Source organism: Xiphophorus hellerii, chromosome 3, assembly GCF_003331165.1.
Source record: "Xiphophorus hellerii strain 12219 chromosome 3, Xiphophorus_hellerii-4.1, whole genome shotgun sequence".
Lineage (NCBI taxonomy): Eukaryota > Metazoa > Chordata > Actinopteri > Cyprinodontiformes > Poeciliidae > Xiphophorus > Xiphophorus hellerii.
Window position 1 is genome coordinate 20,051,796 of NC_045674.1, and position 12,582 is coordinate 20,064,377.

At 38.5% G+C, this 12,582-nt stretch overlaps 1 protein-coding gene across 4 annotated transcripts in view; it reads left to right on the top strand.

The window, feature by feature from the left end:
• The window catches only part of ptprub (protein tyrosine phosphatase receptor type Ub), a 231,326-nt gene that overhangs the window by 152,973 nt on the left and 65,771 nt on the right, over positions 1–12,582 (top strand). For all 4 annotated transcript variants that reach the window (XM_032558323.1, XM_032558324.1, XM_032558325.1 and 1 more), the window contains exons 8-9: positions 10,216–10,533; positions 12,389–12,498. In XM_032558323.1, coding sequence (XP_032414214.1) covers positions 10,216–10,533; positions 12,389–12,498 — 428 coding nt within the window. The remainder of the gene's footprint in view (positions 1–10,215; positions 10,534–12,388; positions 12,499–12,582) is intronic.

Consider the following 12,582-nt stretch of genomic DNA (forward strand, 5'->3'; position numbering starts at 1 on the left):
TTTTCTAACTTTTATTTATTATTTGTCTAATAATTTTAAAGTTACTATGCAACTTTACCTACAGGGGTTCCTCTGTAAAAAAAACCCCAAACAAAACAAAAGATTGGTGTAAGCCCAGTGCTACTAATCAAAGTGACCTTTCTGTTTGCTTTATTGTGCATTTATCAAACATCAGAAACCCTAGAAGGAACATTTAATCTGAATAATGCTGTAGATCATCGTCTGCCATGTCTACCACTTTGTAGCCCTAAACCTTGAAGTGTATTAGAAAGCTTAAGATGATTAGAGATTTATTTTTAAGCATCACAAGCATCCAGCCAAAGTCTCGGAAAGAGTTTCATCTGAGGATAATTCAAGTTTAAGAAAGATCTCCAGAACTATTGCTGCAGATAAAATTATTTAACTCCCACTGCAAATTAGGCTTATTGGCAAAATATACAAATTAGCAGCTGCTTGCCATCAACAAATCAAACAAGAAACAGCGTCAATGGATTTATGCGAATCAAACACAAAATGCAGCTTTTAGGAGCTACTGCGGTCTCAAAATTATTCAACCACTTTGTGACAAACGTGCTTAGTACTTTAGTAGCAACCTTCTAAAGTTAGAAAATGCTGTAAATGTGATTTACAGCCAGACATTAGCCCCCAGCAGCATTTATGAGGAATATTCTGGTGACATTTGATGGACACACCATATCCTTGACCATCTTCTGTAATCAAGCATTTTTTGGGATTTGACCAATAATTGGGATTATTGTACTGTTTAAAGTTCCAATGAGCCCAAAACCAGATCCAAGCCCAATTTGAGACTCCATTGATAAACTATCCTTGATAAGATAAGGGGAAAAATCTTTAAATATTACTTTTATTCAATATTTTACCTTGTGAGAAGAGAATCTGTGGATAGCAGATGTCCTTATTTTTAGTAGATGCTTACAAATTTTCCAAAAGGTTTTTCTGTGTTCATTCTAACATGTATTTTTTTTTAACCTTTATTGACAGATTGCCCAACCTCAGATTTTTAATGTTGTTTTGCATTTGTCTGAAAGTAAACATTTCCAACAAAACCTGTCTAAGGTTATCAGAATTTAACTTTTTAAGAAGAACATGCATAAGGTACCAAACAATCAGCTCAATGAACTTCATATTTGTGAAAACTCATGTCCATTAATATATCTTATTAATGAGCCTTCTTTTTATATAATGAAGTTATTCTAATTAAGCTATCCAGCATGAAGTTCTGATGCCCAGTGGCTACATGCTGTAACTTTAGAGAGCCTTTCATTATAGACCAAATCTGCCACAGTAATCTGCTGAAAATTCAATCAGAGAGGAGCAAATTCTGACTGAGTCTCCGCAAAGACTTATCTCAAAAGAAAAGAGACATTTGTTATCACTGAGATTCTCTGAACTCTGGAGCTGTAGGAGACTTAGGGTGAGACTTTAATTGCTACTTGCATGGCAATATTGGTTTGAGGGTTATTCTAAAGATAACAGTTAGATGATAGCTTTAGCTAGCCTTGAGCGCTCTTCTTTGGTATATACTGAGGAAGACAGACATGTGGAAATGATGTGAAATGAATAGGAGTTCGTAGAGTGAGAGTTTTTTCTCCCCCCCCCCACCTGAAAACAGGACCAGCGTCAGGAAACAGTGGTTGGCCACAGAGGTTAGCAGCGTCACCACAGAGGAAACATCCAGCACATACACCAAGATTAAATCTACTGCCCAGTTGAGAACTCTTGGTGTGGAGTTTGTGAGCTTATCTGGCTTTGTGACTAATTGTTAAATGGTTTTAATTCAGCATTAGCATGAGATGGAGTTTACATGGTTAACCATGAGTATGAGGAACCTTTTCTGTGTTGGAGTAGTAATGCAGGTTTCTAAAAGAAATAGATAAAATGAAGACTGACTGGATGTACGGAGACATCATGTGGGAGAGAGCAATTAATTTGACTGCACACAATAACATATTAACATTAGCGTGAATCAAATATATTACATTTTGTCTTGAAGTAACACTTATTGAAAAAATACCGCTGTACTTTTAATTATAGCTTTTTATTAAAAGTGCCTTCTCTTTCAGATAGCAGCAAAGAATTTAGCGCAACAAGCCATCATGCCATGTATGTGCACAAAAACAAGAAACTTGATTTTGACTCCACATTTCTCTCAAGGAGACATTTAAAATATAAATATATAAAGAAGAGGAAATGAAAAATAATAGAGTGCACCAAGTTGTAACAAATTTGGTCTTATAGTTGGTAAAGGTGAAAAATAAAATCTATTTGCCATGTTAGCTGTCCTTTGGGTTAAGATTTTCCATTGTTAGTCTACAGTTTTTTTTTGGACGTTTTTCTCCGTCTTCTCTCATCAATGATTCTTTGCGATTTGTCACTGTGTAGTCGCTGTCCTCGCTCAAGCAGAATAACAGTATTCGTCACAGCTACATCCATGCTAATTTTTCAAAATATATGCACACATAAAGCATGAAAACATTGTTTTGAGGCAGACATACTCAGAGAAGATGTAGGCAGTCATTAGTGCTGCATGAATCTGCAATGTGAGCATTGTGTAGTCACAGGGGCACAAAAAGAAAAAGCTTTTGTTACCCCAAGGCAGAAGATTCATGTCCTCCATGGTCATCACTCTTCCCCATGCCCAATGGTCTCTCCCTGCCACACACCATCCGTCGCATTTCTTCCGACCCTGCTCCAGCAGAACCTCCCTGGCCTTTTCTCAGATGACATATTAAAACTACTCTCCAGTCCCGAAAGCCAAAGACACCTCTCATTCATCAGTCTTTGTGCACTCCTTCGCTTCCCGACACACCCATCTCCAGCTGAAGAGTATCAAATAATTCACAAGGGGAAAAAAAGGAAAGAAACGAGTGGGGGAGGGGAGGGGACCTGTGACTGTTGAACAGAAATGGTGAAAATGAGATTAAGTGATGCAGGATTCAGATGGAGATTGCTCTAATAGTTGCTACTATCCGTGTTTGTGAAAGTCACTAAACTCAGTCGTTAATGATGTATTTACATTTCAACCAGTGTGACATTAGCTTGTTCAGCCATGTGTGGGATAAGTGATGCTGTTGGGTTTGCAGAGATGTACAAGTGGGCATTTTAATGCAGCACAAGATTATTACAGAAGCCATATAGGTGATTTCAATTTGTTTTTGCCTTTCACCGTTTATGGATATTGGTTTTATTTGTACAGTGGATCTACATGCTGTACTCACTCTGTTATTCTGGCAGGTTTTCGACATATGAAAATAAGATGAAGATAAATGCTTCTAAAACGGTTTCACCTCCACCATAAGTTCATACCTGCCATCAATTCGAGCGAATCTAACAACTTGAAGCAAAGTGCAGCTCTTCTAGTTGGAGTTTTTTCAAATGCACATCTTTTAAATAAAGTCTTAGTTATCAACACAGGTCACAAAGTATCAAAATTATATCCTTGAACAATGACATTAGCCACCAGAGGAGTTCCAACAATTCTACATAATTAAACAAACACAATGGTACAGAGGAGACACTAATTAATAACTAGAGAAAATATGATGTTTTATTGGAAGAAAATGCAAGAAAATGTTATTTTGGAATGACCTATCTACATTACTCAGCAAACCCTTGTAGTACTTGAAGAGGGCTATGAGAAGTCCACGCAGTCTAACAGAGTGAGTGTAGGGAATGTAGAGTGGGCAAATATTTTCATGTCAAGAAAAGATGTGCTTTTCTAAAAGGCTGAATCCTGAAACTGAATTAAACATTGGGTCAGGAAAGAACTACAGGAAAGTAATAGTTTAAGGTTATTCAGACTCATGCAACTGATTGCAGCTCCCCCCTCACCCCATGATTCTCATTTAACTTGTACAGGAAATATGTTGAAAAAAGTTTTGAATGATTCATACTGGGTTTGTTATTTCCCTTAAATCTTTACTTTACATGTGCACTGCAGCTGTACACCTGTGTGAGTGATTGATATTCGTTATCTTCTGTTAGCTTGGTCAAATTTGACTCACATGTTTTCATGGTAGTGGGACACTGCAGATGCAATAATCTAAGGTTTCACGTATTTAAACTTCTCCAACTTGTTTATTTGACCTCCTTGAGACATTCACCAGACTGCGCTTCCCGAGGCTCCCTCAAACAGCCCTGCAAATCACCTGGTCCGCTGAGCCCCCACTGACCTTACGATCTACTGCTGAAGCCCGGTCATTCCCATTGCTGCTGGCCTGATTAGGTTTACCCACTAGAAAATAGATGTTGGGGTTGCCGTGGCGATTTCAGGGAGGTGATAATTAACCAGGGAAGAGAAGGGATATTTGAAACCCTTTTCTGGAAGGTGAATTTCCGCTCTAAAAGCAGAGTCCTACCACCGTGACTAATCACACGCTGCCACGATGAATATTTCCTTCTGTCCCAAACGTTGTTGGCTAGATGGGTACATACTCACACACCCCCACGTACATACTCATGCGCAGACTCGAGCTGTCCGGGTGCGGAGACTATAAAACTAATGGCCGTGAATGTGAACACGATCTCCGGCTAGCTCTGATGGCTGTCCAGGTGTGCCTGATGAGCCATCACTGTGATTATCAGCACGCTGCATTAGCACAGCATGAAGCCCCTCAAGTAAATCGCACAGGAGAGGCAAGCATTTGGACTGCAGGTGGTCCCCAAACTATGTTAATGGGCTTCCACCTGCTGTTGGGTCACTGAACCCTTTAGAAAGGCCCTGGCCATAATCTTCTTGAACTGGTAAAAGGAGACAACACCAGGGTGAAATTAGTTGCACTACGAACATAAGTACTCAGCTTGTCTTGGCAAGTCATTTATCATTTCATCTATTCCGTGTCATACCATCAGTCATGATCCAGTACATCCAGTAGTACTATCAGACTGCCACAAAGTCTTCAGTGTGACCATGTACCCTATGTGCAATAGCTTCATTGTAGACAGACTTGCATGTCCTCAGAAAAGGTGTTGTGATTATATTTTCAATATGAACCATAATCGCTTCCAGACTCCGTTCTCTAAATACGAAGCATTGTTCAGGTAGGGCCTGTGAAAGTTGTATGTTAAATGTAATTTATCAGCTCTTCTCATCATGCTGACACAATACCCACAATTCAGCCTCTGGCAGTTTTTAACTGCCAGTTCAGCCAGTTTGTGTTTCAGTCCTGGTTCAAATATCATACGTGTAACTTATTCTGAGATTTTTCTCTTTTCTGTTTTAGAGGCATTTCAGCAAAAGTTACTGCGCTGGGCACATTTATTTGGACCCCTTCCATAAATACTTTTTGTGACTCTATACAATAGGACATCATATAGCCTTCATTTATAATGGTTCATGTACCTGGAGTTTATAGAAAATTGTATTTTTGACCATTATTCTTTGAACAATTTCTCTAGATTGTCTACAGCTCTGCGTCAGCTCTGAGGCTTTCTTCTCCTTAGCTCAGCCCACAGTTTTTTTTTTTTTTAGTAGGATTTAGGTCTAGTGGGGAATGGAATAAGTTCCCCGGGGCCTTTGGAAGAGAAACAGGCCCATAGCATGATTGATCCTCCACTATATATAACTGTGGACTTTTCTTTCTGAAAAGCTTGATGTTAGTCTCATTTACAGTTGAAGCCAGATAATTCAGCAAACTCTACATCTCTCTGTTTGTCATGGTAGAATAGAAAAGATTTCTTAAAAATGTTTACCCTCTGGATAACATCTAACAGTTGCTACAGACACTTGGTGACCTCAAGATGCCAGACTTTGATCCAGTTCTCTCACTATTCAGTTCACAGTGGTAAGTCAAATATAGGCCAGTCTTGTGACCAGGAGCTGAAAGAAATTTACCTCTTAGGAATATCATATAGAAATTTCAGGGAAGCAGGGCGCTGTGGTGGTGCAGGGGGAAAGTGCATGACCCATAGACAGAGGGCTTAGTCCTCGATGCCACTGTCACTGGTTCAAGTCCCGGCCTGTTGACCTTTGATTCCTTATTTTTTTCTTTCACAACCCACTTTGCTGTCTGACCACTCTCAATTAAAGGCCACTAGAGTCGATAAAACGTTCAGGGAAACAGTCATGAGATAATGTGGAAGTCATTGAAACTCTGATGCATGCATGCATGATTCATGCATTAATAATACTAAAATATAATAAAATGTTTCAATTACATAGATTGATCTTAAATCTACGTAGATACTGCTAATTGAGTCACAAAGTATTTGTTAAAAACAATGATTAGTAACTCAAAAATTTTAAGTAATTTCAATTTTTGACAAAAATTAATAGTAATTTTTTTCTCAAAATCAGTGAAAGCTGATACTGCAGTAGTAAAATTAAAGTTTCACTCTTTCTACACTCAACCTTTGGATGTGTATTAGTTTCATCAGGGTTACACAAAACTGTAGGAGGCTCTCGCTAAATAGCTTCTTTATTAAATACTCAACATGTGTAAACAGGAGGCCAGAGGTTTTTGACAGTAAATCTGTCCTAATAGAGAACACCAACCATCAGGAAACATTATGGACGCACTTGTAGGAATCTACCAACCCAAAATTGACAAATGTGGCTAAGAGGTAACCCTTCCCTGCAGAGCTGTTTACTGCTACAGTAGAATCTCACCACAGCATAGAGGGGTTTGAAGTGCGACTGCTGAGCTTTGCATCCACATGTTGCATCGATCCCAATACTCACACCTTCAGACACATTTGGGCAGCTGCAGATCCTTCGCCGCAGGCTGCCACAGAACAAGCGCCTGTGGGACGCCGACAAATAAGAGGAGGCAAGGGAGGAAGAGTTGGCACAAATGTCCACTTTGAGAAGCCCCATAATGAGCACACTGTGGCCTCTTTGGTAGTGCTTCATCAACTCAGCAGTTAAATGCCTCTCTTTATTTAGCTCTCAAACCGTGCAGACTATCAACTGCACCATTAAGACAATGAACAATGGTGCATTTACATCTTTCAGCGGGTGCAGTGCAGTCTACCACTTTGTGATTACTGCTCCCACTCATTCATCTACCATCACATTAGTCGAGATGAGGTCCAGATCAACGCTCCGCTCATATTTTCATCTAGAGCGAGATGCCTGACAGGAAATTAAAAGGAAAAGCTGACGAGTGCTGAATTCTTCATCGTAGGTTGTCGTGAAAACTCAAGTGCTCTACATAAAGTAAAAGGTGGATGAGGAAATAGATAATACTGGTTTTTCCCTGATGAAAAGAGTGAGGAGATTTTTTAAAAAGAAAGGCCTGTGATTCAGATTAAACCAGATCTTTATATTTACTATATATAATGACACAAAGCCTACTGGCTGACATTAAATCAGACAATTTTTCCTTGTAGGTCAATTAATATTTCTAAAATGATTTCTGTTTGTTAAATGCTTTAATAATGAACTACAAATTTTTTGAATCTCTAATCTCTAAGGTGATTTTCATTTGTGCTACAAATGAAAATTTGTAGGACAAATAACATTATTTTCTGCAATCAATCAAGTTCTAAATTAAGCACTCAGATATGAAAGACCTACAAATTTAAAAAACGATGTACAAAACATAGAAATTTACGTATAATCCAAACTAAAAACATTAAGCAAAATTGGTTATAAAGGCAATTAAACCCATTTTTCTTTTTTCAGGTAAGCAGATTATTTTGTTGATTCTGTTATTGTAAAACAAGACTTTGAAATTATAGGTTTAGGTTTTTGTGCCATCAAGTCAGGTTCATCATCATTGTATTTCAAAGAAAGCTTAGTACTGTCAATTTACAATGAAATATTGGTCACACTGACTGCTACACAACACTGTTGTGTGTTAAATATGCATCAACAGGCATCTCAACTAAGAAGACTACTTGCTTGACAAATGTTTAGCTACAATTCCTTAATATTTGGTAAAATTACTTTTATACTGTTTGACTTTGGAATATTTTGCTTAGCTGGCATCATTGCCTCCCCCAGCAAAAACACCCCAAAAACGTGATGCTGGTGTCACATCACTATCAGCAAAGTTAGCTAATTTACCTGTACGCTAACAGAAATACTTTCTCATCGTTGAAGCATTTAAAGTATTTACGCTTTACATGTTCTATGTAGAGCGTAGCCCATTTATTTATAGTAATTTAAATACTACTTGCTATAAAAGAACTTATATTTCTAGACAATGTTATAATTCTCTAAATGATTAATAGTTGTCAGTAGAAAATTGTGTATTGGACTAGCATATTTACACTGTCAAAGCGCCCTCTAGTGGGCCCATTACGGACGAGAGAAGACCTTTATCTTATAGTGGTCCCATCTTTTATTACAATATCTAAAGTTAAGATGGGATAAAAAGGATTTATCCCATCTGTTCATGAGAAACTAATTTATCTCTATGTTTTATTATTTTCAAAGTAAAGCAGTCAATGAAGTCTAGCGGGATGCAACTGAACCATTTCTATATTATTCTTTTTAAACGATATACCATTTTATTATTACAATGAAATAAACAAAAAAGGCATAAAAATCTTCTTCCAGTATTTGCTTTCACGCCTGAGAAAATGAGCTGTACAGACTGTTCTTCTGGGGCAGATCATCCAGTGACAGCTGCTATCCCAGGAAGTCAGGTTGTTGTTCTCAGGCTTGTAAGATTCTGCTATTTTTCTTTAAAAGTAACAACAGTCACTTTAATCAAATGCTTCATTTTTAGTTTCATGAAACATCAGGACATGTCCCCCCAAAATTGGAGAAGCTGAGAAGTAACAGCGTCTTCCTCTCCGAGAGGCCTCTTGTTCTTGTCAGTATGGGACTCACTTCACTGTGGATAATCACTCTCTATTTACAGCATCAACTTGCATCTTCACAAAGTTTTTTGCTTTTGTACGGGGGTCGATACATTTTAAACCAAAGCATGTTCATTTCTGGGGTGCAGAATCTGCTTCGTTTTTGAACAGTATGTAGGTTGGACGTTTCAGGCTTAGTTTGATTTTTTCTCTCAGGCAGTGGAAAATAGAATAGATGACACTGGTCAAATTTACAACATAAGAAAATAATTCTCTATAGTCATTAGAAATAGTATACTCAAATTAAAAGAAATTTTCAACTGGGTAGGTTAATTTAAAGAAAAAAATTCTGTTCATACATATTTGAGTATAGAAAACAATGAACTATAACAGGTGAAAGAACTGCACACATACCAGCAGAGATGCTATTTGAAGTGAAAACAAAAACAGTGAGAGCATGAGAACTAAAGGTTATGTGTCTTTTTTTATATTGTATGTAAACATCACGTTTCAACCGTAGCCCTTGATATAATACATTAGTTCCTATTTTGTGGTTTATTAGCTACAGTCTTTGACTTCCTTGTTCTAGTCTGAGCTGAAGTGAGTTAGGAGAGAAGTGAAGACCTTGGCCAGTAACCTCAGCGCCTCTGATCTCGCCCTTATCTCTACTGTCATTTTCCTGCAACCGTAATCCATTACAGAAAACGCCCTATGAAAAGAGGAAAGCCATATGCTACATTATGTAGCATATTGCTCGACAAACAGGCATTGATTGGGTTAATAACAGCTGTTGATAAAGGCCTCGATTGATAAGAACGGTGTCCTTGGCTCAACTTTGCATCTCTTCAGCTTCAGCCGTTCCCCCAAACACTGGCTGTTCTGTGCCTCTGTGCATAGAGGCTCTCTGTATCTCTCAGTGAGGGCGGCAAGGGGAATATTAAAGACAGATCTCTTGTTCATTTAGTCTGAGTCAAAGAAAGTGCAGTTTAACTCCTCTGTGACTAGAATTAACGTCTAAAAATATACCGTGACCCAACAGTAAAAGTGACCAAGAGGAAGCAAATGTCCTTGCGTAATGCTGGCAGTTTTGCCACGATGGGGGATTAAACCTTCAGGCAGAGAGTTACAGCTACTGAAGAGTAAACTTACACTGCGGCACAGAGGAGGGAACTGGTGGGCGAACGACAGAAACTCAGCCTGTCCTATTAATTAGAGCAATTGGCGTGAGCTCCCGCTCTGCCATCAGGGATGTGGGTGTGCTGTGCTGGCAGCAAACTGACCTCTGTGTTGTGGCCGGGCAATATGGCAGCATGGATGAGAGAAACTGCTGAGGTGGTCCATAAATATTAGTCAGATTTTTTTCTTACACTTTATGAAAGTCAGTGGGCCTTCAGGACTTTCTTTCCGTCTCTCTGTTTCTTCATTACCTTCTTTTATTTTTCTCAGAGCCCATGCGCCCGCTGCGAGGCCTCGTCGCCACAGATATCCAGTCCAGGCAACTGTCCCTGCAGTGGGAGAATCTGGCGTTCAACCTGACACGCTGCCATACCTACTCAGTCTCCCTGTGCTACCGCTACACCATGGCAGGAGGCGGCGGAGGCCACAACACCACTGTACGCGAGTGCCTGGCAGTGGAGCACAATGCCTCACGCTTCACACTTCGTGATCTGCCGCCGTACCACAGCGTTCACGTACGTCTGTCACTGGCAAACCCAGAGGGAAAGAAGGAGAGCAGAGAGGTCAGCTTTCAGACTGAGGAGGACAGTAAGTATCTGATGGAGGTTAAGCTGCACATATTAGGACACAATATGAAAACAGGAAGGAACGAAATTACATTTTGGGAAGTGATTGAACAAGTTTAGGATTTAAAATGTATGGGTATTCTTTACACTTAACATTTCAGTCTATTTAACTGCATTATTTTTGAAAGCAGGTTTTGATTGCAGATACATGGCTGCATATGTTGAGCTTTATAATTTCTTTATAGCTCAAACATGGGCTATTGAAGATCATATGTTGTATGATCTCTAATTAATTTGGTTAAAAACAAATGATTGTTTTTAGCCTTCTTGCCATTATCTTTACATAATTATTTATATTATGCGCACGAGAAACACCATTACTCGAATGTGATGGTACAGTTTATGTTCAAAAGGTTTTTCTACCTAAACATAGATAAAATGATTATGGAGTTGGTACCTGCAAGTCTCTTTAGCATCTTAAATTAGTGTTTCTAGTGTTTTATAGTATATTTAGGGAATATGTGTGTGTGCATCTCTTTAATTTAATTTACAATTTTTGCAGTAAGTGAATACATTTTACTGTTACATACATAGAATAACATACATACATTTTATTGTTAATAGAATGTATGTTTAACATGCAATTTACTGTCATAGGTAATAGTTTTGCTATTGGTTTATCTACTAATAAATTCTTTTGCAGTACTTATGTAGAAGTTCAAATTGCCACATCCTGTACTTTAATTATTTTTTACGCCAGATGTTAGAGTTAGTCTTTAGTGAAGTATTTGTTACATGAAGAATAAGAATCTATTTCTTTAAATGTTATCACAGTAAATGTTAAAGTGCAGAATTTTCAGCACTGAAATATTTGACTTTAAGGGTGTGCGAAGTCCTTAAGAAGCTATTTTAAAGTATATCTCTGTGAATATAAATCTGTTGTGTAACAGTTCCGTACTGTATGTCAGCCGATTCTATTCAGGGTGAATTTTACATAAAGCGGTTTTGTACAGAGGAGTTCTTACGCATGTGTCTGATCTGAACGATCCTGAATAAGCGTCACAAAAGACATTTTATTTTCAGACTGAGATGTAAAGGAGAAAACGAGGACAATCTTGAGAAAATATTTCATGCCTCTTATCTTCTATCTGCAGTGGCATATCGTCTGCATGGTGGTGGAGAGAAAAATCAATTCTCCCATGAAAAAAAAATCTAAACAAACAAGATTTCTTACAATGAGATAAAGACACAGAGAGCGATCCACATACAATTTTAAAGCAAGTGGGTTTTTTTTGTATTTTTAGCTATTAGGATATCTATGTAGATTTTAATACAGAGTATGCCAATTATGAGAGCTTTTTTGCCAGTCTTAGTAAGCAACTTTTATCTGAATTCAAAGAGACAACTCAGCTGTTTTGCTCTTGCTTTAACCTCAGGCTTGAATCTAGCAGTCTTCCTCTGTACACAGCTTGCACAGACTGTGAAGACACGGCCTGCAACTGTACAACCCAGAAAAAAGCTTCCACTTAAATATTCAGTCATTTACATTCATGTCAAAATCAAATTTCCAACCAAGTGGGTGATATATTCACAAATATTTTTGAAGTTTCACTGAAGATTGGTATGAAATTATGATACTTTGTGGAAAGTTTTCTCTTGTGTGTGTGTTGTAGATAAATCCTTCATGCGGTTTATGTATTAAAATCGTCCTTATCAGATCTTTTCTGCCTGTCTGCTCTCTGGTAGTGAGTTTCTCTTGTGGCTCTTTGTTCTGAGCCACTGTGACATTCACTTTGGTGATATTGACACGACAGGCTCATCGTGGGATCAGCACTTCAATTTCCCTGACAAATGTTTGCTCTGACAATTTCTCATAGTTCCCGGAGGCATAGCGCCAGAGTCGCTCACCTTCACCCCTCTGGATGACATGATCTTCCTGAAGTGGGAGGAGCCTGTCGAGCCCAACGGCCTAATTACGCAGTATGAGGTGAGCCCAGAGAGACACTTCTGTTAGCTTAACTTGCATAGTTCATAGAACAGCACAGATACATGTGGAGTGAAGCAGTACGCT